Source organism: Saccopteryx leptura, chromosome 7 (assembly GCF_036850995.1).
Source record: "Saccopteryx leptura isolate mSacLep1 chromosome 7, mSacLep1_pri_phased_curated, whole genome shotgun sequence".
NCBI lineage: Eukaryota > Metazoa > Chordata > Mammalia > Chiroptera > Emballonuridae > Saccopteryx > Saccopteryx leptura.
The window spans coordinates 57,544,797-57,571,484 of record NC_089509.1 but is presented as its reverse complement, the minus strand read 5'-3'; the positions used below and the strand labels follow the sequence as shown (position 1 = coordinate 57,571,484).

The following is a 26,688-nucleotide window of genomic DNA, read 5'->3' as shown; positions in this document are numbered from 1 at the left end:
AAACGGGAGTGGCCCGCTGCTTTTGGTTCCACAGTTCCTCTGTCATCTGCCTGAATCCAATGTGGATCTGCCTGACTTCGGCCACTGGCATTACAAGACTACATCTATGAGTTCTAGGGGTCTGTATAGATACCTTATAGGACAAAATCTGAATCCCTTGGTGTCGTTATAGAGAATTCTGTTATTGGCGTCTTGCCCACAGTTCAGCCTCATCTCTTTTTCTATACTTCACATTTGCTCCTGTGGTTCTGATATATTGCTCAATTGCTCGAGCCAGTGTGCATTTACATTTCAAACTTCTTTCCTGGAGCTCCCTTCCTCTCCTTCTCTTACTTATCTCAAGACTCATCCCAGGTATCCCAGCTCCACTCTGACACTTTTTCTGACACCCTCCCCTTTGTTAGCTATAGCCTTGCCTTCTTTTAACATGTCACTCTGCATGTGTTGGTCATGGCTCTATGTTAGAATTGTCATTTGACTTTCCACCATTGTTTTTATGGACATCCTTCATTTATTCAACATATGCAGTAACCATATTTTAGGCAGTGTGTTAAGGATGCATATATATGTTGAATGAGTAGGCTACTCTAAAGACAATGTTTGTGTATATATATATTATATGATATATATATATAATCTTTTCCATCACCCAAGTATTTTTAACATAGATGCAGATTTAGTTTCCCTTTAATCTTTAAATCAGTAAGAAACCACAATATTAGTAAGAAGAAATAACTTTTTAAAAAGTTAAATCTCAACTGTTCTAACTATAAAGTAGATATTTTCCACTTGTTGAAGGTCAAATGGCATAACAGATCTACCTAGTAGCTTAGGATTTAGGACATTTGGTCTTTTTTTCTTTTTTTTTTTTTACAGAGACACACAGTCAGAGAGAGGGATAAATAGGAACAGACAGGAACGGAGAGAGATGAGAAGCATTAATCATCAGTTTTTCGTTGCAACACCTTAGTTGTTCATTGATTGCTTTCTCATATGTGCCTTGACCGTGGGCCTTCAGCAGACCAAGTAACCCCTTGCTCAAGCCTGCGACCTTGGGTCCGAGCTGGTGAGCTTTGCTCAAACCAGATAGATGAGCCCGTGCTCAAGCTGGCGACCTTGGGGTCTCGAACTTGGGTCCCCTGCATCCCAGTTTGACACTCTATCCACTGCGCCACCACCTGGTCAGGCTAGGATTTAGAAATGACTTCTCTTAAGTTTGGGCGTAAACAAACATTAGTACCCCCCTTTTTTTTCAGTCTGTGTCTATGTGATGTTTACAGAATACATAACCATTTTTTCCATGATATTTTTAAAGACAGGAAGAGGAGATATGATATCAGAAGTTAATAAAATGCTTTTTGTTCATGTTTTATTTATAGAAACATGGTATAACCTAATAAATATATAAAACATTCAGATTACTAAACTTGAACGTTTGTTCAGAGACCAACAATATTTGAACCAAGGTCATTCATTCAACGTGTAATTATTTTTATGTACAATGTTCTGGGAACTACTTTGGCATAGAGTATAAGAGGGAATAGGGCAGACAAGGACCCAACATGTTGGGGGAGATGAACAAGATAGTAAATAAATACATTTTAAAAATAAGATTTCAGGTAGTGGTAAGTGTTGTGAAGAAAATAATACAGGGTGATGTGCTTGACAGAGTAGTTGTGAACCCTGCTTTAGTCAGAGTGGTCAGGGAAGGCCTCTGAATAATGGACTTTGAGCTGAACCCCAAATGATGAGAAAGAATCAATCTGCAAAGAACTAAAGTTAGACAGAGAGATTCTTGCTTGAATGCAGGGACTCAGAGGCAATAACAACTTTGGCTTATTCTAAAACTGTCAAAAGGCCAGTGTGGCTCTTTATTGTGCATGAAAGGGATGAAGTTGGAGAGCTAGGTTGGAAACAAGCTATGTCAGATGTAAGGAATTTCAGATTTTATTCTGTTAAAATGGGAAGCCATTGAAGTAGGAGAGTGATGTGATCTAATTTGTGTTATAATATACGGTTATAGTTGTAGAGGGGCAAAAATGGAAGCAAACAAGTGGCTATTCCATTGGTCCGGGTAAAAGATAATAATGGTTGGGCTGGAGTGCTAGCAGGTAAGCTGGAAGGAAGTGAACAGATTCAGGATATAGTATTTTGGAGGTAGAGATGACAGGACTTCTAATGTAGTAGTTATTAATGATGAAGAAAAAAGATTAAAGTGAAATCATGATAAAGTAAACCACACATAAACATCCCCCAATTCCCCAGAACAAATGAAAAACAGAAAATGATGTGTGTCAAAGAACAATGCCTACATTTTACTAAATGTACACATTAGTATTTTAGACATTAATGCTAAAGAATGTAGGATCTGTTGTGTGGCTGGGGCATGTGGAAAGAGGGGAATAAAATCAGTTCCCAGAAGTAGGCAGGGGGTCAGATCATGTGGGATCAGTGATGCAACAATTCCCTTTAAGACATAGTTGGGACAGCATCAGGAACAAGAGTGACATAGACCAGTGAGCAGGTAATTGTAGTAGTCCAGGTAAGAGTCACTTTTGGAAATTTATTTAGAAATTATTGAGGCTTTTAACCACAAGTTTGGTTCTTAAGTTTCTCTTTATATATTTTAATTATATTTATCTTAACATGTAGTACATTGATACATATATAAAAACCAGAAATATTTAGGCTTAAAGGATCAATAGCAAAGTTTGCAAACTATTCCTTTTATTTAAAAAAGCATTTTATTTATTTAAAGAATGTGTATAGATAACATAGCATAATACATAAATAATAATTATAAAATGAATATCCATATATTGTCAACTTAAAAAACAAACATTATTTAAACCTTGGCATCTCTTATGTTCCCCTCCTGATGCCCAGATCTCTTTCTCCTCTTTATGTAAATAAAATATAGCTGTTTTTAATGTTTTTGAACATCATATAAATTGAATCATACTGTATGTATGTGCTTTACTGCATATTGCTTATTTCTTTCAACATTATACTCGACAAAGTACCTTAGTTCATTTCATTTATTTTTAGTACTGTATAGTATTTCATTGTATGTATTTACCACAAATTATCCATTACCTACTGGCTAGGCTTTAGTGTTTTTCTGGGTTTTTATTCCTAGAAGAGTGCTGGTATAGACATTGGTAAACCTGCCTCCTGATATACTTGTTAACGCATATATTTGTTTTCTGTTGCTGTGTAATAAGTTATCAAAAACAGCATTTATAAACCAATACCATTTATTATCCCTATTTTTTTCTACATGAATAACCACTTGTCCCATTTTCTGAGGTGATTATACAATTGTTTTTATTAGATCTGATAATTTGGTGAGTTACACAAATACATTTTCTAACATTAAACCAAACTTGGGTTTATTTAGGGAAATTGTGATGTGTTTGGTTTTTTTTTACATTGTGGGATTTGGGCAGCTGATGGCATCAGTTTTTTTTTTGTGTGTTTTTTTTTAATAATTTTTTTAATGGGGCAACATCAATAAATCAGGATACATATATTCAAAGATAACAAGTCCAGGTTATCTTGTTGTTCAATTATGTTGCATACCCATCACCCAAAGTCAGATTATCCTCTGTCACCTTCTATCTAGTTTTCTTTGTGCCCCTCCCCCTCCCCCTTTCCCTCTCCCTCTCCCTCCTCCCCCCGTAACCACCACACTCTTATCAATGTCTCTTAGTTTCACTTTTATGTCCCACCTAGGTATGGAATAAGATGGCATCAGTTCTTACTCGGCTTTCTGGCCTTGGCTAACTTTTGGTCTCTGAAGATTTATTGTTCCTTCTTGCTAACTCAGTGATATAGTTAACAAGATATATATTTAAATGTATTTAACCAGCCTTTTAGGAGTATTTTATAGCAGAAAGGTTTTTGGAGTGTGAAGTTCAACAAATTATCAGAACTAGAATTTCACTTTCGTATATTTTTAGTGTAAAAGTTTCCATTAATGTAAGGTATGATCACTTACCATCCATCATTTCTGTCTTTCTTCTTGTCTCCATGCACATCCATTTCCCTTTCTACTGAAAACAAGGAAGCAGCACTGTGTAGTAGAAAGAGCCTCAGATCCCGAGTTAAAAGGCACAAGTTATAGTGTGCCAGCACCACCACTTAGGGAGATCTTGACCAAGCCACTTATTCTGAGTTTCATTCAATCATCTGCTAAGTGGAAACACTCAGGATTGAAATGAGAATCATATGAGTTTATAAATGTGAACACGTTTTGTAAGGGAAGAGGATGAGAAGGGATGATGTCAGGTATACTGTCTGTTAGGAAAATGTAACAGAAATGGAGTTTGGGGAGGGGAGAAGAATTGATTAGTAGAATGGAGGATTTTTTTAGGGTGTTGAAATTATTTTGTGTAATTCTATAATGATAGATACTTGCCACTATGCATTTGTTAAAACCCATAGAGCTATACTGCACAAAGAATAAACCCGTATGCCAAATTTAGAGAAATAATTAAGGGGAAGTAGGGATTCCAGGATGGAACGCAGACTATAACAAAAGAATCTAACTGTATTACAAATGTATGCAATACCTCACTGAAAAGGGCTAGAGGAAAGGTGCTGATCTCAGTAACTTTGAAAATGAAACTGTAAGACTGAAGACGATAGGAACTATAAATATGTACTGCACTGTACTTGATGGTTTCCTACAGAGGTTTGGGTTAACATTCTGAAACTATATATGTGTACGGGAATTGAATAATTAATAACTGGTTGGTGGATCATGGGAACCAGGTTTCTTCCTGCTGGTCTGGGAGGTTATAGACAAGCAAGAGGTGAAGGCTAGAATGATGCATCCACGTGATAATGGATTAGGGTTGGAGACATTAGTGTGAACTCTAATTTAGTTTATTATAGATACAGATGGATACATAGAGAAACATTTATAGATAAAGACATGTGTATGTCCTTGATTTAAAATACACAAAATATTTTTTTGCTTTGTCCATTGAGAGGATCTAGAAGCAACCTGGTATCAAGGAGCACACACAGTACCCACATAGTACTCCAATAAAAGGAACCAATGCTTTTTGGAGAAATAGCTGATTCTATGGGTCAAGGCATGTATAACATGAACCTGTAACATCTTGTAGTGCCAGAAAGTGAGGAAGTGCTAAAAAACAAAAACACAATGATGGGAGTGTGTCAAAAGGATATAGGATCCAACTGAAATAAATAAAGTAGTATTGGGTTATAATCCAAAATTTAAAATCCAAAGTTTAAAATAATTATCTATGAGTCGGTACAGATATATACAAGTGATTGAATAAATAAATAAATGGGGGAAAAGAGACAAATTTCCCATGTCAAAGAATTCTAGGCCCTGATTGGTTGGCTCAGTGGTAGAGCGTTGGCCTGGTGTGTAGGAGTCCTGGGTTCGATTCCCAGCCAGGGCACACAGGAGAGGCGCCCATCTGCTTCTCCACCCCTCCCCCTCTCCTTCCTCTCTGACTCTTCCCCTCCTGCAACCAAGGCTCCATTGGAGCAAAGTTGGCCCGGGTGCTGAGGATGGCTCTGTGGCCTCTGCCTCAGGCGCTAGAATGGCTCTGGATGCAACAGAGCGACGCCCCAGATGGGCAGAGCATCGCCCCCTGGTGGGCATGCTGGGTGGATCCCGGTCGGGTGCATGCGAGAGTCTAACTGCCTCCCCATTTCCAGCTTCAGAAAAAATACCAAAAAAAAAAAAAAAAAAAAGAAAAAATTCTAAATAGTTTATGTAGTTACTCTTACTTTGAAGAAATTGAGTATAATTCACCACTCCTTAAGTGTGGACTGTGCATAGCCATTTCCTTCCAAAGAATTCGGTGTGGAAAGGGGGAAAACAACTTTACAGTCACTACCTCAGCCAAGTGATCAAGGTTAATATCAATGGTAATAAGTTATGTTCATATCAGGTACCCTTGATATGACGTGGTAAGAATGGCAGTTTACCTCTGTGGTTTTCCTCCCTAAAACACATACTTCCAGTCTAATCATGAGAAACACATCTGATGAATATTTATTCAGCAGCATTCTACCAGATACCTGATCAGTACTTCTTAAAAGTAACTGTCAAAGTCATCAAAAACAAAGTCTGAGAAACTGTTAGAGCCAAAGGAGCTTAAGGAGGCCTGATGACTAAATTAATGTGGTACCCTGAATAGAATCCTGGAAGAGAAAAAGGACATTAGATAAAAATGGAGGAGAGATGAATAGAATATGGATTTATGTTTATAATGTAATGTATTAATATTGGCTTAATTATAACAAATATGCTAATGTGAGGTCTTAATAATGGGCAAGCTATGTCAGATAGATGGAACTCTGTACTATCTACAACTATCCTGTAAATCTAAAACTGTCCTAAAAATAAATGTATATTCTAAAAATACAACAAAAATGAAAGATACCACTGGATAGCAGCAGCATAGTGTTAATGATTGAGAAAATGAATTCAGATACCAGCCTGCTTGGGTCCAGATCTCAGCCTCACTATTTACTAGTTTGTGCAACCCTGATTATCCTAAATAACTAGAATTACTTAACCTCTCTGTACCTCAGTGTCCTTGTCTGTTAAATGGGTTTTTGGGAGGACTAAATGAGTTACTACATGTAAAGCACCTAGAGTATACCTGGCACATAGTCTGCACTATGTAATTCTTTGATTCTATTTATCATTTCTACTTTGCTTTGCTCTTTAGTTTGGGGGATCTCTGTGAGAATAGCTGAATTTTACTGAATCACTCTTCTTCTGCATACTGATTTTTAGCTTGGCACTCCAACAAAACAGTATCCATAGTGCTTTGTTGACAAGGGGGAAATCATTAAGATTATAAAAATTAAAGGGGAAGCAGGGCCTGAACTTAAGGATTCCCAATGCTGGTTGCATGCTGCATGACTAAGTGAATGCAGAAGCCAGAAAGCCGGACAGGATCTACTGTTCTGTGGTCATAGACATGCCATATCTAGAAATGCTGGAGGTCATTTTATTTGGTTGTCAGGAGATTCCTTACTAAAATATCCACTTCCTTTGTTAAACTGATGTTCCTTCAGGACAAAGCACTGCCTCCAGTTCAGACTCCTCAGATTTAGGATTCAGCATCTAAAATTTTGGCATTTGAAACAAAATGAAACATATTATAGAAACATATGTTTTAGGCCTTTTATTTCTCTGCCTAAAATACATACCAGCTCATTAGAAAACTCTTTCTAGATCAGCAGCACAGATAGAATAGTGTACCAAGTAGAATGTGGAATTTGGAGTTAGGAGGCCTGCTCAGAGTGTGACTCTGGCATGTGTGTGAACAAGACAACTGCCAGAACCTCTTTGAGTCTCATCTCCTCCATCTGTAACATGTGGTAATAAAAATGCTTGTCTTGCCTTCCTCCCTCAATTATAGGATTATTGTAAGGTGTAGGTGTACAAAGGAAAGCTTTTTGAAAATTGTAAAACCTATACAAATATTCTTATAGTAATTCTCAAGTTTTCAACTAGAATAAAACTCTAATGGGACTTTATAGTCATATTAAATGTTGCAGTCATCTGTATACTTTTATTTTTTTTTCTTTTTTTTTTTCTTTTTTTTTTTTTTTTTGCATTTTTCTGAAGCTGGAAACAGGGAGAGACAGACAGACTCCCGCATGCGCCCGACGGGGATCCACCCGGCATGCCCACCAGGGGCGATGCTCTGCCCACCAGGGGGCGATGTTCTGCCCATCCTGGGCGTCGCCATGTTGCGACCAGAGCCACTCTAGCGCCTGAGGCAGAGGCCACAGAGCCATCCCCAGCGCCCGGGCCATCTTTGCTCCAATGGAGCCTCGGCTGCGGGAGGGGAAGAGAGAGACAGAGAGGAAGGAGAGGGGGAGGGGTGGAGATGCAAATGGGCGCTTCTCCTGTGTGCCCTGGCCGGGAATCGAACCCGGCTCCTCCGCACGCTAGGCCGACGCTCTACCGCTGAATCTATATACTTTTATTTACTGATTTTGTAATAAGGTAAAGTCATTTGAATTTAAAGTGCTTTCGATGGTATATTTTCTCATAGGACTTTAGTTTTTATTACGTTTTTCTTTAGTGTAAAGAAAAAAGGCATTGTTTTCATCTGGAATTGTCTCTTGGGGGGAGGTGCAGTTTGAGGAAAAGGTTTCCAAATGCCACTGAAATTAGCTTTATAGAGAACACAAAAGTCTATCCCTGTGGTTTGGAAGTTTTCTCCTTCAGACGAAGACCCTCTTGTTCTGGTGTGGAGCTGACCGGCAGGGGGTGTGTGAGCTTTCCCGGAGTTAGGCGAGGTGGACCTGGCTGGTGCCGGCTGTGCTTGTTTCCTCCTGAAGATTAACAAATGCTTTAAATGAAAAGGTTCTGGCACATCAGAAACAGTTACCAAATGGAAAGAGAGAACAGCCACAATGTCAAACAATAATGTAGCAAGTAGGAAGTACCTGCCATAGCTGGTAAATAGGAAGTTTCTGTGTAACTGGAATTTGACATTCTAGTATGGGTTGTTTGTTTTCCACCTCCTCCTGCTACTCTGCTTTTTTCAATAAGTTCTTTCTCTTTCAGGATTCATTGCCCTACCTGCACAGCATCTGCAGTTGTCTATCTTACCTGGTCTAACTATGGGACCTTTTAAAAGTAGCCTTTCTCTGGACTTCTTTTTTTTTTTTTTTAACCTGACTTTTTTCCCCATCTAATAAATAATGGACTTCTTTACATATGAATAAATTTAGGTTTTAGCAACATTTGAAGTGCCTATATAATCTTCTATATTTGGATGTACAATAATTTAGTCAATCCTGTAGAGATGAATATTCAGTAGATTGGAGTTTTTCATTATAATGTACAAACAATGCTGTGACAAATCCTTAAAATCCTTCTGATTATATTATTAGGAGAATTTGCTATAACACTGTTACTTTAAAACTTTCCGTTTGTATTGCCACAGGTCCCGCAGGAAAGGCTTCAGTGTGGTCTCCCCTGACAGTGACTGAGGATGCCTGTTCCTCCATCCTGCTGATCACAACGTCTCACCTTCGCCAAAATGACGGTAAGCCACTGCAACTGTTTGTGTTTTCTTAATGTGGACTTTTCACTATCCATGTCTCCCCAGAAAATTAAGGCAGTGGTTCTCAAGCTTTTTGTTCTCAGGACCCCTAGACACTCTGAAAAATTTCCCCTAAGAGCTTTTGTTTATGTAAATCATAGTTAACCATATTCATTGTATTAAAAATTAAACTGAATCAAAGATTTTGGCCCTGGCAGGTTGGCTCAGCGGTAGAGCGTTGGCCTGGCGTGCGGGGGACCCGGGTTCGATTCCCGGCCAGGGCACATAGGAGAAGCGCCCATTTGCTTCTCCACCCCCCCCCCCTCCTTCCTCTCTGTCTCTCTCTTCCCCTCCCGCAGCCAAGGCTCCATTGGAGCAAAGATGGCCCGGGCGCTGGGGATGGCTCCTTGGCCTCTGCCCCAGGCGCTAGAGTGGCTCTGGTCTCGGCAGAGCGACGCCCGGAGGGGCAGAGCATCGCCCCCTGGTGGGCAGAGCTTCGTCCCTGGTGGGCGTGCCGGGTGGATCCCGGTCGGGCGCATGCGGGAGTCTGTCTGACTGTCTCTCCCTGTTTCCAGCTTCAGAAAAATACAAAAAAAAAAAAAAAAAAAAAAAAGATTTTAACATTTATTGTTATCTAAAAATAACAAATAGTACTAAACTCATTGCATGTTAGCTCAATAACATTTTTTTTAATTTAAAAAGAAATTAGAAGAATGTCATAGTTTTACATTAATCTGGCCTAAGAGAAGATGACTGGTTTCTTTTATCTATTGATATTTGCTTCTGCTAAGTCTGTGGTTGATATATTTGAAGAAAATGTGTTCTCATACAGATATATAAGGAGTTAGAAAGGAGGGGAGTACTTTAATAGTCTCTTCTGATGAGTGTGAATCTTCTCCTTCGATGCTACACCAAATCCTAGTAAGTGGTAGTTTTTTTTTTTTTTTTTCTGAAACTGGAAACGGGGAGAGATAGTCAGACTCCTGCATGCGCCCGACCGGGATCCACCCAGCACGCCCACCAGGGGCGATGCTCTGCCCACCAGGGGGCGATGCTCTACCCCTCCGGGGCGTCGCTCTGCCGCGACCAGAGCCACTCTAGCGCCTGGGGAAGAGGCCAAGGAGCCATCCCCAGCGCCCGGGCCATCCTTGCTCCAATGGAGCCTTGGCTGCGGGAGGGGAAGAGAGAGACAGAGAGGAAGGAGAGGGGGAGGAGTGGGGGAGGGGTGGAGAAGCAAATGGGCGCTTCTCCTATGTGCCCTGGCTGGGAATCAACCCGGGTTCCCCGCAGGCCAGGCGGACGCTCTACCGCTGAGCCAACCGGCCAGGGCGAGTGGTAGTTTCTTAAAGGTTAATTACAATATAACATTTGAAATGACATGAGTGAACTTTTCATACTGTTACATTGAAATCCATTGCTCTGTCTTGTACTTTGAACAGATCTTCTACCCATGCATGATTGTGTGATACCATGTATTGGTCATCTGAAAAATTTTGTTTCACTGAATTGTATAGGTCTTCCTATTGTTGATACATTTCCATATACAATATCTCATCAGAATAGTGTTTAAGTGTCAGAAAGCTTTTAAGCTTACACTGGTGAATACACAGGTTTTCCAGAATCCTAACTTTTTGTTTAAAAGTTTGAATTTTACCAATGGCAATAAATGATGTCTGTTGTTATCTTGACAGACTTACTTTGTTTATTTCTGAGAAAATGCCAAAGTGAAAATGGTGTTCTATGAAAAAATATTTTTAATGCTTAGTCAACAATATACTGAAGTGAAACTGGCTTTTCTTATTTTATTTTCTGTGAATGCGCATGGTTAGTGAAGAAGACAGTGACTTCTCCAGTGCAGTGTGGTGCCACTGCTTTGAATCAGACTAAGGTGTCAATAATTTTTTGTTGTTGTTGTTTTGGTTTCTTTTTCTTTTTTTAAGATGTCAACAATTTTATCCACCATTGCCTGTGCACTATCAATGCAAATGTCACCAAAATCAAAAAAGGCATAATAATGTACAAACATGTTATTAAACATGTTATTTTATAACATGTTATAAAATAATTAAAATAATGTTATTAAATAATTAAAATTATTTTAATTAAAATTATTTTATTAAACATGTTATTAAAATAAAATAATTCTGACATTATTAAAATAATTATTATTACTAAGATAATTATTAAAATAATTCTGACATTTTGCAGGCCTTGTAAAATGACCTGGGGTGTCCAGGGGTCCCTGGACCACACTGAGAACCTCTAGTCTACAGTAATCATAGAAACCAATTCTCCCAGAGTCTGATTGAGGACTAGTTTGGACCCAGTCTTGCCAGTGAAATTTGAGAACAGGTCTATTGAGGAATTTGTGAGAAAGTTCCCTCAGCCTTAAAAAAAGACATGAGAAAGCGATGGTCCTTTCTTTCCTCTGGGTGTTGTCGTGTCAGTGTGATGCCTAGAACCACTGTAGCCATTTTGTAACTGGCAGAGGGAACCAGCCTTAGGTGAAGGTAATGCTGTGAAGAACAGGATGGGGAAATGGTAGGAACCTGGGTCCTTGATGACATTTTGAAACTGTAGGCCCAACCTCTGGACTTCCAGTTATGAAAAATATTACTACCTTATTATTATTATTATTATTTTGCATTTTTCTGAAGCTGGAAACAGGGAGAGACAGTCAGACAGACTCCCGCATGCGCCCGACCGGGATCCACCCGGCACGCCCACCATGGGGCGACGCTCTGCCCACCAGGGGGCGATGCTCTGCCCATCCTGGGCGTCGCCATGTTGCGACCAGAGCCACTCTAGCGCCTGAGGCAGAGGCCACAGAGCCATGCCCAGCGCCCAGGCCATCTTTGCTCCAATGGAGCCTTGGCTGCGGGAGGGGAAGAGAGAGACAGAGAGGAAGGAGGGGGTGGGGGTGGAGAAGCAAATGGGTGCTTCTCCTGTGTGCCCTGGCCGGGAATCGAACCCGGGTCCCCTGCACACCAGGCCGACGCTCCACCGCTGAGGCAACCGGCCAGGGCCTGGCCAGCCCTTTTTGCATCTCCACCCTTTCTGCCAGTCTCTATTGGTTTCTTTAAATCCTTGGTTAATAAGACTTCTCTTCAGCTAGTCTTCAGCTGGTTATTCAGGATGATTTTTCTCCAGTTGAGTTTAAAAATTTTTTTTTTTAATTTCTCCAAAATCTTTTTTGAATTTTGATTATAACTAGCTTAATTTTATGGATGGTTTTGGTGAGAATTTATATTTTTAAAATATTGAATCTTCAACTCCGGAAACCCATGTACTGTCTTCCTATTTATTAAAATTATCTTCCATGCCCCTCTGGAGAGTTGAATAGCTGTCTTTATATCCATCCTGTACGTTTCTTTCTGGCTAAGTTTATTCCCAGGTATATCTATTATTATTATTATTGTTATTGTTTTGCAATCATAAGAGGGACCTTTCCTTCCGTATATTTTTTATTTTTGCTATCAATTTATTTTTAAAACTTTAAATTAAAAAAATGTAGCTCATATTTTCAGATAGTTTTGGCTTCTTAAAAAAGAATAAGCAAAAAGGATACTATCATTTGTGGTAGTACAGTTTGTACTGCATGAAGTTAATTTATGCGGTATGACTGTTTAAGACTGTTTAAGGAAAGGGAACATACCAGAATACCAGAAGCTGTATCTCAATGAATATGATTTTTCCAAGCTGGTTATGTTGGAAGTCTATACATTTATGACAGCAAGAACAACAAGCTACTCTAAAGACAACAAAGGGTATATATCTTAAAGCAAAGAGTTTGCCACCACTGAGGATATAAAAAAGAATCAATAAACTTGCTGCGTGGACATTACCTGAAAATGGAATTTCAAAGATGTTTTACTATTATTAGAGTAAATAGTAATTTCTTAAGGTGACTTATTTAAAGGGACAACACTTATTTTGATATACAGGTCTAATTTTTAGTTAAGTAACATAGCTTTATACAGACACCTTATCTTACCAGGTGGCAAAAAAATGGCTGGTAGGTATTATTGGTTTTTGTTTGTTTGTTTTAAAAGAATCATTTAATCAGATTGGTTTTGTATTAAATAAGATTCAAGTCGCCCCAGGCAGTGTTTAAGCTATTTGGGAAAATGGAATTTGCCAGTTTTCTAAGACCTATTAAAATAAACACATTTCTTTTCATTCACATGGATTTTTTAAAATGTGTGGACTACCCTGGTATCTTAATCATCACTTAAAATGTTTCTCTAAAAATGTGGTTCTGAGCTCTTAACAACTGACTTACAAATGATCTTAGAAATAAGACCTTTTATAGATTGAAGATTACTAAAGTTTCTCTACATGACATAGTCCTTGGAGATTACGATTACAACATATTCTCAGTTATTCTTAAGCATCTTGCTGTGGCATTATTTTTCATACCCTTTTAAAGAAATCTGTGTTAATGTTCATGTAAGAAACATCTAAACCTGTAGAGAATTTTTATAAGTTTATTTGAGCTAAAACTGATGACAACTGCTGGGAAACAAGATCTCAGATGCTTCAAGATAAACAGTTTTGCAGTTTCTTTTATGCATTTTAAATTAAGAAGAGAACATAAGGAAGATTACATGAAGATTGCAGAAAGCAAGGCAGGATTGCATTACAAGATAGTTAGTACAGGGTAGCTACATCTTCAAGGGGTATTACTTCTGGCATTTCAAAGGTGTGTTAACCTAGATGCACAAGAACAATGGACAAGGCTTGCTTAAAATTTTTTCAGTAAAGAAGTTATAGGCGTGGGCATGACTACCCACCATAACCTGTCCAGTTAGGAATTTATGATCAGATCACTCTGTGAGGTTACTTTCCATAGCAGGCTCTAGGTTAGACTCCTGTGAGTGATTTTTCAGGCCTGGCCATAGGCAATTACAAGACTTTTCCTGGAAGACCTATGGGGAGAAGCTGCCCCCCCTCACACGCACCAGAATTGGTACACAACCTGTGCATAACAGCGCACTGGAGGGACTGCAGTCAGTGCCCCTTTGGGCAGCCATGTTCATATGCATGTCTGCATTCTGATTAAGTTCATCCACATATCAGGACCCACAAAGTGGTGGTTTCTACAGAGCCTGGCCAGCCTGTGCTTTCAGGAAACAGCTGTCAAGGAAACCTACCATATACCAATCACAATCCTCCAACTCAGTATTAGCTAGTTTACCTTATTTTAGAAAATAGGACCTGCTAGCCTTATGAGGAAATCCCTACCCTCCTTGCCAACCATGCATGCCCTATTTTCTTGTTGCCTCTTCTCAGGCTCTAGAATATTCTTTTTTTTTTCTTTCTAAAAGACAATTTTATTAATTAACATTTTTGAAATGCAACTTATTACCTACATTATATAATTTGTAACAGGCCTCCACAATTTTCCCCAATTTTTCTTTCATGATTTATCATTCACTGTATCCTATCCCCGACCCTAACTGCTTCATGAGGGCAGGGACTTTGTCTTGTCATTACTATATTCAGCTCCTAGATTAGTGTACAACATAACAAAACTTTGCTAAATGAATGAGTTGACCAATCACGTAATCTTTCCCTAGTTACTGCATGTATATTAATGACACTTTATCCTTGCTTATACTATTCCATCATCCTGAATCTTTTCCAGTGCTTCAGTCCCGTCCTTTCTGTAAGACCAAGCTTACATGCCAATTCCTTTTTCTGTATTCCTACAGATTATATTTCCATATCTGGTAAAATAGTAGAAGATATAACCCTTGTCTCACTCATTGCTTCCTGACCTTTAACACCTACCTAGAGCAATTCACACAGATAAGACAGTAAATGTAAAATTTAATCTAAACTTCACAGACATTGCCAGCTGTCAGCTTTTCTTAAGCTTCCGTTTGTGTCTACTTTTTTTTTTTTTTTAATAATTTTGTTTTTTTAATGGGGCGACATCAATAAATCAGGATTCATATATTCAAAGATAACATATCCAGGTTATCTAGAATATTCTTGCTCTTGCCCCAAGTTCCCCAGGAAGAGTATGTTCCACCTCTTGGGAGGCACTGGACTCCCGTGAATGGAAAAGGGGTTCTATGCAAAGTAACCTCACTGGATGATCTGATAATAAATTGTTAACTGAGCAGGTCATGGTTCTGCCCCAGGCATGTAACTTCTTTAGTGAAAGGTTTTAGACCAAAGCTGCCCATTGTTCTCGTGTATCTAGGTTAATACACCTTTGAAATACCAGAAGTAATACCCTTTGAGGGGTTATTAACCCCAAAGAGAACACATAATCCTTAGTTCAATCCCAGCCTTGCCCTCCCAACTCCTCCCCATCCCCCAGTATATGTCATCAGTTTGGCTCAAATAAACTCATAAAAATTCTCTACAAGTTTTGACATGTCTTATGTCAACATTCCCAATCCATGGATTGGTTTCCCTTGAGTAAAGGACTTCTTGCTTGTTACTAAATTGTTTTAGTTCTGTCATTTGACAATTCCTAGCCCAGATGGCTGCATTCAGAGGGCTCCGTTGGGGGCCTCTGCTTAGACACTCTCTCCACTTTGGCCCAGTACCATTCTACTTTAGCTCTTTCCCTTTCCCCACACCCTGGACCATGGGCCATAAAACGCCAGGAGCCTTTTTTATTCAGGGCTCCTGGGTAATGAGACAATTTTCCCCATCTGTGCTGCGTCTACTTGATCCTTACCTGGTGCCATTCCACACGGGAGAATGGAGCGCTGGTGAGCTCATGCCTCTTTGGGTCTCTTGCGTACACCGTTACAGTAAATAAAAGGCTTGATTGTTCCTTTCAGTTTTGCTTTTTGTCCTAATTAGCCACCTCAACACTTAATTGCTCAGCAGTGCGAGGTAGGAATGGTATTTGTTCCTAATTATTTATTCTGTGGGGTTTTTTTACTTTTTAAGCTTTAAGAGGTGACCTTTAGGAATGTTTCTGGAATTCACTGAATAATAATTTGACCTTATATATATTTTTATTATTATTTCATTTTTAATATTTAATTTATTGTGTTGACATGGTTTTAAGTGTCCCACTAAATATAGATTTGACTTTACATTTATGAAACGCTATATTGCTTGTAATGCTCTTCGTAAAGACTTTGTGACTAGGGAATTATCTCCATTTTACAAATGATCCTATAGGCTCAGGCTATAAGTGACTTTCCCAAAAGTCATGTGTATGGTCAGTAGCTGCTATCCTCGCGGCCATTCACATGCAAGTTCCCTTTGAATTCGAGCAGACAATAAAGAAACAGTGGAGACAAACATTGGGGGGGGGGCATTCCTTTATTCTAGCCTCGCCCCGGCTGGTGAGTAAACACACAAAGGGAAAAACACTTCCCTTCCACTCATTCAGAGCTCACAAAGCTACTGACACATCCGGTTTTTCCTAGAATCAAAGGCCCCCACCAGTCTCAGTCACCTCTGGTTCCCCATCTGCCAACATGGCTTGTTACTCTGCAAAACTGGCTTCTCTCTCCTTCCCTTCCATCTTGGCTTCTGTCTTTTTCTCCTTCTTCCTCCTTCTAAAACACTACCTGGGTCCACAAAGACCCCTCCTCCAGCACACATTAACATGACAATGACCCTTCCTAAACAGGAATGCAATCCTCAATTACCTGCCCTGCTCTGGGGGCAAGCACACATGTGGTTGCCCAGTGCCATTTTTAACAATAAAAGTGAGCAAACTCAAATAACACAAATTTTACAAACTTATTTGTCCAACATCATGATTAGTGGATAGCTGAGCTAAGATTTGAACTTGAAGCTTATTCTATTCTGAATATTATTATATTCAACACTTGCTACTGTAAGAATGAGATGGCACTCCATCACCAGGTGTGCAGGCTTTATTAGAGGAGAAAGACCTGCCGGGGCACTCCTCCAGGAGAAGAGCACCGGGTTACAGACTAGGGGCGAGTTATATAGAGCCTGAGGGGATACTGAGGCAAAAGTCCTGGTATGTCCGGAATGCTCCTCCTTGGGGGGCTTCGAGCATGTGGGTGTTGAATCAAAAGTCCTGGTATGTCTGGAGCCCCTCCTTGGGGCAGCTTGTCAGCTTTTTGGAATTTCCTCTGTCTCAGGGGCAATAGTCCAGTAAGGGTGAGGTCTGACAGATAAATGGAACATCAAGAGGGCAGTTTGGAATACACATATCTGTCAGCTACTATACCACCACAACTTCATTGGTAAATTAGTCTCTCACCTTCTTGGGAATCTAGGATTACTTAGGGCTGTTTAAACTTAGAAGTGCAATGACAGGTTTTATCCTATGGTATTCATGAAGCCCTGTGGAAATTGTAAGAAGAACCAAACTAAAAGTAACCATAATAGGAACTAAAAATTTTTGAGCACTTACCAAGCACCCAGGCCTACGTTACAAATATGCTATATAGATCACCTCCTGTAACTTTCCTATACTTTGAAATAATCTTATTAGCCACATTTTATTAAGAAAATTGAGATCAGCAATGTCAAATATCATGTCATAGGTTATGTGATAGCAGGAGTCAAAGCCTGCATTCAGATTAGTCCAAATCCTTCACCTCTTCACCTGAAATTGCTTTCTAAGGCAAACTGAGCTGAGTATACCCTTCTTGGGGTATTTCTGCTACTACGGAAGAATAAGAGTCGAGTAGAAAGCTCTGGAACAGAATCTTCTAATACTGTATTTCTCAATGTTGAAAAATGTATAAACATCCATTTAAAGAAAAAAATCTCAGACCTCTGGGTTGACTTATTTTTGATATATTATTACATAAATTCAGATATATGTTTCTTGTGCATAGAGCTCTTATTCAACGATAAAATCAAAATAAGTGGATACAACCACAAGCCAATAAAATTCAAATTAATAGCATTGTAATGTGACCACTGATGTTTTACCACAACTAAGTTGCAGTGCTCTTTTACCACCACTACACAGGTTCTTTCTTTTTTAACACACTATATTGTGTGCTATGGTCTTCTCACTTCCCTCACCACTTTCCTCTATTCAAAATACTGCAGGAAAAGATTCTTTTCTAGTGTGCTGAATACTCAAATGCATCATTCCATACTACATCCATGCTGCTTGTTGCCAATAAAATCATAAATGCCAACGCAGGCACTGAAATCAAGTAGCAGTTTACAGTTGCTCCAATTGATTTTTTAGATTATTATCATAATAAAAACACAGTTTAAAAATTTGTTGTGGGACCTTAGTTTGACAAACCCTGTTTTAATAGATGTGTCCAGTGGGAGAGTGTTCCTGAAGAGGGAAGGTGGGAGAGCGAGTATAATGACCAGGAAAAACCAGGTGGTGGATGACAGGCCGTGTTTTCAGCATTTGTTCAAATGTTTCTGTTCCTTAGGTGTTTATGGCTTTGTGGTCCTTTCTAACCACACTGTGAGAGCCTCCCATTCAAAGCAGGATTTCCTTCTCATGATTAATGTTGCTGTTTTTGTTACTAGGAGACATGGATTATTAAACTCAGAAGGCCTAATCACTATTAACTAGGATCTTCTATCTGTCTTCCCTTCCCCTTATTTCTGTTAAACCCAAACTTCAGCCACATCAAGTTCAACACCCCCACCCCACCCCCTGTCTTCTTCATCCCTCCTTCTCCTCTCTCCTCTTTATTTTTTTATTTCTGGTCACTTGGGGCTTACTTCCTCAGTTATATTCTCTCTCAATTCCATCATCCTAAATCACCACTTTCTGTACTAGGAGCCTGGCTTGGCCTAATCTAGATAAAACCAAATATTTTGCCCCTGGACTGCTAGGTGGCAGAAGAAATCACATAATTTTTCCATTAGGTTATCTTAGGTTGCAGATAACAGAAAACTCAGACAACTGAGGGACTGTTTTGGCTCAGTAACTGAAAAAACCAGAGGTGGGACTGGTTTAAAATGAAACTTAATCCAACTATTTAACAATGGTGGTAGATAACTTCTTTTTCTCTTCCCAATCTTCCTGCCTCAGTTAGTTTCATCCTAAAGTTGTACCATGACATCCTAAGGCCGATCTCACACAGGACTGGCTCTAAGATGGCTTTTGTTACAGACTGAATCGTGTGTCCCCACTTCCCAAATTATATTCCTCAGTTGGGTTTGTCTGATGTTCTCGTGATTCGACCAGGGTTAAAAGTTTTGGGGAGGAGGAAGACAGAGGGAAAGTGCCCTTCTCATTGCATCATATCAGGAGTACATTCTTCAACATGAATTTCCACTGTTGCTGTTAGCTTTGACCACCTGACTGAGGCAGTGGTGGTCAGGTTTCTCCACTATAGTTACTCTTTCCTCTCCATACTGTACTTTTTAGAAGGAAGTCACTATGCACAGCCCACATTTAAGGGAGGAGGAGTTATGTCACACCTCTTTGATGGCAATGCCTCCATAAAATATTTGGAATGCTTTTGTATGAGAGATTTGTCTTTTCTTCCCTATTTAATTTATTTACTTAATCAATTAATTATTTATATCAGTGTGAACCAATGGATTTATTTTATATTTTGGATTATAATCTAGAACTGTTTTGTTTTGTTGCTTAAAGTGTTTCCGCTTTGGCCATGGAGCTCTTTCATTTGGCTTATGTGTGTCTTTGACATAACCCTCTCTTTGTGGACGTTTTGGTGCATTTGGTGGGGGGGGGGGTTGTGAGATTTTTGTTTGTTTGTTTGTTTTGGTGGTGGTTTTGAGCAGTTTCCTCTTTTTGGCACTACAAGATGCTATAGATTTGTCTTATATTCCCTGCCCAGTACTACAATCAGCCATTTGTCCAAGGTTCCCTGGTTTTTTTTATTAGGGAATGGTGTTAGAAAACAAGATCTGGTGCTTGGTGGTTTTTTTGTTTGTTCGTTTTCTCAATGGGGTATGGTTACTTCTAGGCTCTCTGTGCTGGCACAGTAAGGAATATATATATTTGTAATTATATCTATATATTTGTACTAACTGTATACAGTTAGAATTATAATTATATTTTTATATTTATACTACACACACACACTAAATATGCATGTATATATTTATGCTGGTGAGAAACTTGGTTCCCACTACCTACTGTCTGTTTCTGAATTGTTCAGTTCCAGTATATGTATCTATATATACTGGTTTGAGAACTGTTGCCCTTCTGTCAACTACTAATTAAAACTCCTATTGCTTTTAGTCTTACAGACTGTACTCATTTCCTATGTTCCTTTGCATATTTTTTCAAATTATTTTTTATTTTCTGAACATACCATACACTTTCACACTTCTTTGTCTTTATTTGTGCTAATCTCAATGCCTGAGATGCCCTGGCTTTCACCCTTATCTTCTTGGAATAGCCCACTTGTTCTTCTAGACCCAACATGAACGTTGCCCCACTAGGGAACTTTTCCTAGCCACTATCAATAGACTTACTCATTCCTCTGTGCTCTGCTAGCACCTTCTACCTACCTCTGTTCTACATGTAGAGGACCCTTTGTTTGTATCTCATTCTTCTTCCCTTGATGGTGAGGTTCTTGAGGGCAGGAACCAAACGGATTTGTCCCTGGATTTCCAGGACTTAACAGTAATGGAAATTATTTGTTAGAATCCTCCTAGATGAAAATAATAGAAAACTTAAGAGTGGCTAAAATATATAAGGGTTTATTTTTCTCACCTAGCAAGAAGTCCAGAGGAAGGTTGTACCTATCAGTGGTTTACCTGTTCAATGATGCCATCAAGAACCAGGCCCCTTTCCTCCTCTGTACACAGTGTCACATCTAAGTTCAGGAAGCAGGCGAGTGTGTTGGTGCCTGCAAGCTGTCCTCCAGCCCCTTTCCCTTTAATCAAAGGTTCTATCAGGTCCAGTAGTTTTCTGTCTGAGACTTTAGGGTTTTCTATATACAATATCATATCATCTGCAAATAATGATAGTTTTACTTCTTCTTTTCCAACTTGGATGCCTTTTATTTCTTTTTCTTGTCTGATTGCTGTGGCTAGGACTTCCAGAACTATGTTGAATAAGAGTGGTGAAAGGGGGCACCCCTGCCTTGTTCCTGATCTTAAGAGGATTGCTTTTAATTTTTGCCCATTGAGTATGATGTTGGCTGTGGGTTTGTCATAGATGGCTTTTATCATGTTGAGGTATGTTTCCTGTATTCCCACTTTGTTGAGAGTTTTGATCATGAATGGGTGCTAGATTTTATCAAAATGCTTTTTCTGCATCTATTGAAATTATCATATGGTTTTTCTCCTTCCTTTTGTTTATGTGATGAATCACATTGATTGATTTGCGAATATTGTACTAGCCTTGCCTCCCCAGAATAAATCCTACTTGATCATGAACGATGGGACATAAAAATGACACTCAGAGACATGGACAAGAATGTGATGGTGCCTGACCTGTGGTGGTGCAAGTGGGTAAAAGCGTCGACCTGAAATGCTGAGGTCGCTGGTTTGAAACCCCAGGCTTCCCTAGTCAAGGCACATATGGGAGTTGATGCTTTCTGCTCCTCCCTCCCTTCTCTATCTGTCTCTGTCTCCTCTCTCTAAAATGAATAAATAAAATTAAAATAAAAAAAAGAATGTGATGGTAATGGGGGGGGGTGGAGGGTGGGGAGGGGGCGAGGAAGGAGAGAGGGGGGGTGGGGGGAGGGGAGGGGCACAAAGAAAACCAGATAGAAGGTGATGCAAGACAATTTGACTTTGGGTGAGGGGTATGCAACATAATCAAATGTCAAAATAATCTGGAGATGTTTTCTCGGAATTTATATACCCTGATTTATCAATGTCACTGCATTAAAATTAATAAAAATAAGATTAAAAAAAAAAAGGCTTTAGGCAGAACATAGTCACATGTCTTCTCCAGCTGTGAGAGTAGCTGGGAGGTGAGTTTTTAGGAAAACTAATCTTTTGAATAAGGAGAAAATGTTGAAGTTAAGTTCCAAGTAATCACAAGGCCACAGGAGATCAGGGATTTGTTTCCCATTGGATTAAAGGCCTGAGGACAGACAGTAGAATAGGCCAAGGTGATTGATTCATCAAGTCAAGAGGAGAAAAGGAACCCCATTGGAAGCAACATCTGAGTTGTAGGTAAGAAGCACAGGTGCATCTAAGGAGGAATCCAACAGACTCTGGCCTCCCACTCTCTAATCCTGTGAATCTGTATGCTCTCTGGAAACTTTCGACTTACCTGTTCTCATGTAGAAATTGTACCATTGTTAAGAATTTTACTTTTTATTCTCTGGTCCCTTTTCTGATGTGTCTTGCCTCCTGTGATGTGACAGTAGAATTTTACCTGACAGCCCATAGTTTAGTTTACCTTGCTCCCCCCCACTCCATCAAGTTATAAGTACTTGTGATTCTTTTTTTTTTTTTTTTTTGTATTTTTCCAAAGTTGGAAATGGGGAGGCAGTCAGACAGACTCCTGCATGCGCTCGACCGGGATCCACCTGGCACGCCCACCAGGGGGCGATGCTCTGCCCATCTGGGGCGTTGCTCTGTTGCAACCAGAGCCATTCTAGCGCCTGAGGCAGAGGCCTTAGAGCTATCCTCAGCGCCAGAGCCAGCTTTGCTCCAATGTCCTTGGCTGCGGGAGGGGAAGAGAGAGACAGAGAGGAAGGAGAAGGGGAGGGGTGGAGAAGCAGATGGGTGCTTCTCCTGTGTGCCCTGGCCGGGAATCGAACCCGGGACTCCTGCACACCAGGCTGACACTCTATCACTGAGCCAAGGCCCTACTTGTGATTCTTTAAAATAGAATTTATACGGTGCTATAATCTGCCTATCTAAATCCCACATTCTTCTGACATTATGAAAATTTCACTTTTATTTGGAAGTGAAATTTGGACGCTTGTATTTCCTAATGTTATATTTCAAATGCTTATATCTAACATCCATAATGACTTGAATTTTTAATATTCCATTTTGTGCCAGGGAAGCCTTATTGATTCTTTAGTCCAAACATGACTGCAGAGGCAGATTAAAGTCATTTGAAGCCCTGGGAGCAGAAGAAAATATTGGGTCCCTTAAAAAAAAGAGACAAGGAAAATAAAAATACATGTTAAACATATTTTTAAATAAATATAAAATATTATGTACTATTAATGTTAAAATTGCAGATATGAAACCAAACTTGGTGTCATTAGAAAAAAGTATAAAGTTGGAGTTTTGCAGGGCCCTTCAGAAGTCGGGGCCCAGGGCGCATGCCTGGTATGCTCACCGTTAAATCTACCTCTGCATGACTGGGTAAATCATGTATACAGATACAAGCATCTCCTTTCACCTAGTATACTAAGGGACCTTTGCAATGAATAAGAAAGCATAAGTCTCATTAAGGGGAGAACTTCATTAATCTCATCCATGTGAATTTTTACTGGAATGTGTAAGGAATGACAATGCATAAAGTATGAATGTAGCTTACTATGCTTTATCAGCCCACCAAATCTGATGAATGCCTCCAGAAGTTACTATAGCACACACAGTGTGAAATGCCAGGTGGATGATGAGTTAAAGCAGATTTCATTCTGGTCCAGCATAAGGTTTTTGGAGACAACTTCCAGAGTAATTAGAAGAGTATACCCTTCAGATATTTTGGATTGAGGCAGGTTTGCAATGGGTTTACAGGACATACCTTACAGAAATAACTTGTGAGTCCCAGTAGCCTCTTTTTGTGCAAGTACACGTGATGGCCACCTTTAAGAGGGGTCACGGAGAGCAAACACTGAGTATTTGGAAGCTGCAGAGTGACTCACCTGAGAGTGCGATCAAAGTGCTCTGTAAATACTTACTATAATTATGGTTGTTGTTCTGTTCTTGCTAATAATCTTATTCATACCCCGAAATTATTGTCATCCAAAGGAAGATTAAACAAGATGTATGAGTTGCTAAATTGTTTGCCTCACAGATAGTCACCCTCGGAGTTCACTGAAATTTCCAGGATTAATTGATGCTTCGGTTTTTTGTTTGTTTGTTTGTTCTTCTTTTTCCAAGTGAGAGGAGTAGAGATAGAGAGACAGACTCCTGCATGCACCCCGACTGGGATCCACCTGGCAAATCCCGTCTGGGGCCAATGCTCTGCTCATCCAGGGCCATGCTCATAACCAAGCTATTTTTAGCACCTGAGGTGGAGGCTCCACAGAGCCATCCTCAGTGCTTGGGGCTGATACACTGGAACCAATCGAGCCATGGCTGCAGGAGGGTAAGCGGGGGAGAGGGAGGGATTGAGAAGCAGATGGTTGCTTCTCCTGTGTGCCGTGACTGAGAATCAAACCCAGACATTAACACACCAGGCCGATGCTCTACCACTGAGCCAACTGGCCAGTGCTGAAGCTTCAGTTTTTACTGTAGTGCACTGATACTTCAGTGTTTCTTACCTGTTGACTTTTGCTATCCAACACAGTACTACAATAGCACTTTAATTTCTCTCATTAATTCTAGCCTCTTAGGCAATATTAGTACAGCTTTATCTAGAAGATGCTTGTTCCTCTGAATGAAAACTTTGTACTCGCTTCCCAGCTGAGAAGAAAAGCTAAACAGTTACAAAGGTAAACACATGAATGTCTCACTAATTTACTTAGTTAAAGGATTCTCAGAACCCAGGAAATATTGAAGGGGAGTTAACTTTTAAATGGAGAACAGGCATTAAGTGTATGATTAACAGCAGTTTTGTTTTTTCCTGAGATTCCAGTGAGCTACACAACTGGGGAGCCTTAAAAATGGTTTTCACTCAGAGCCAGCTAAGTGCTCCAAGTATAATTGTTATAGAGTCACACAACGAGCAGTACTTTTTGCTGTAGTTCTTTGGTGTTCTGCTAATAGTATTGAGATTTGAGAATGAAATCTTAGAATCAAGCTTTAGTAGCAAGGGAAATAAGTCTTTCTTTGCCTCTACTCCTCTACTGTATTAAAGTAGAGCAGTTGAAAAGAATTGGGTGTTGGCCCTTGCAGGTTGACTCAGTGGTAGAGTGTCAGCAGGACATGTGGATATCTCTGGTTTGATTCCTGGTCAGGGAACACAGGAGAAGCACCCATCTGCTGCTTCTCCCCTCCCCTCTTACCTCTCTCTATTTCTTTCTCTCTTCATCTCCTGCAGCCATGGCTCGACTGGAGTGAGTTGGCCCTGGGTGCTGAGGATGACTCCATGGCCTCGCCTCAGGCACTAGGAAGAGCTCAGTTGCTGAGCAATGGAGCAACATCCCAGATGGGCAAAGCATTGCCCCCTGGTGGGCTTGCTGGGTGGATCCCAGTTGGGACGCATGTGGGAGTCTGTCCCTGTCTCCCCTTCTCTCACTGAATCTAAAAAAAAAAGAAAGAAAATGAACTGGGTATTAAATGCAAGAGTGCTTTGCTTTTATCTTGAGATTTGAGTACTTGAAATAATAACTGCTCTCCCAAATTTGGAGACTGGTGTCTCGCAGTGGCATTACTTGCTGTTAGATTAAGGCCCTAGAGAAGAAACAGAATTGAGAGAGATGAAGGGAGAAAAGGAATTTTAGCCTTCTTAAATCAGTTACAACAAATTAGCATCCCCAGTACAGACTGGAGAATCAGTACTGTGAGCCTTCTTGCACATATAATGTACAAAAGTGGAATGTAGATGGCTGAATTGTACGTGTGTGAATAACAAAGATTTTTTTTTTAAAAAGTGGAGTGTGGGCTCCAGTTAGACTGCTTGGGTTCCAGCTGACATTCTATCAGTTAGTGAATGGGTGACTTTCCATGTAACTTCTTCCCATATGGGGTTTTCCTCTGTAATATGGGTATAAAAGCAGTACCCCTTGATAGGGAAATAGATGTTAAATAAGATAATATATGTAAAGTGCCTAGAACAGCATCTTACACGTGGTAAACATTTAATTATTTTAAATTCAGATTTACTTGAAAAATAAGTTGGAATTGGTGCTTTATTTCCTCAAAGATTTTTTCAATTTGCAAAATATAGTATGGAGTACTTTCTTTTAACAAAAATCATCTTTTTTATTTAAAAGATACTTAAAACTGTTATTCTACAAAAATATAATTTGCAGTTATTTAAGAAATGCTTTCAGCCCTAGCTTTGTGGGTCAATGGATATAGCATTGTCTCGGCACACCGACTTCACAGGTTCAAGCCCTGATCATGACACATATGAGAAGCAACTAATGAATGCACAACGAAATGGAACAATTAAGTAGGACAATGCATTGATGCCTCTCTCTCTCTTTTTCTCACTTGCCCCCTCACCCCCTTCCTCTCTCTCTCAAATCAATGGAAGATATTTTTTAAAAATACTTCCATGTTTGTTAACATGAAATATATTTGTACATGAAATATATTTTTTACCTATTCTGGTAGCGATACTTATAGTTTATTAGAATAGTGAGGCAGATATGTGAATCATTGTGAAAGGGCTCCATTTTAATGGAAAGCAAAGCATCTAGCTCAAATTTGGAGATAGAGCAGAAATCTTTCTCTTCAAGTCGTTCTTCTATACCAGGTGCTGTTCTTTAGTTACAAGTACAATGTGGTGGTAGTGGTGGGCCCAGAAAACTGCTAAGTGTTAAAGCCATCTTCTCCTTTGCTTGTTATGCTACATGCAAAACCCAAGTCATTTTATACATTTGTTCTTTTCCTTGCATTCTAAAATGGGCACACACTTACCAAGAGCTGGCGGGAAGTCTATCAGCTCTTCATG

At 39.6% G+C, this 26,688-nt stretch overlaps 1 protein-coding gene across 1 annotated transcript in view; it reads left to right on the top strand.

The window, feature by feature from the left end:
• The window catches only part of METTL8 (methyltransferase 8, tRNA N3-cytidine), a 91,899-nt gene that overhangs the window by 6,341 nt on the left and 58,870 nt on the right, over positions 1–26,688 (top strand). The window contains exon 2 of the mRNA XM_066346599.1: positions 8,964–9,065. Within this exon, the coding sequence (XP_066202696.1) occupies positions 9,060–9,065 (6 nt within the window). The 5' untranslated portion in view covers positions 8,964–9,059. The remainder of the gene's footprint in view (positions 1–8,963; positions 9,066–26,688) is intronic.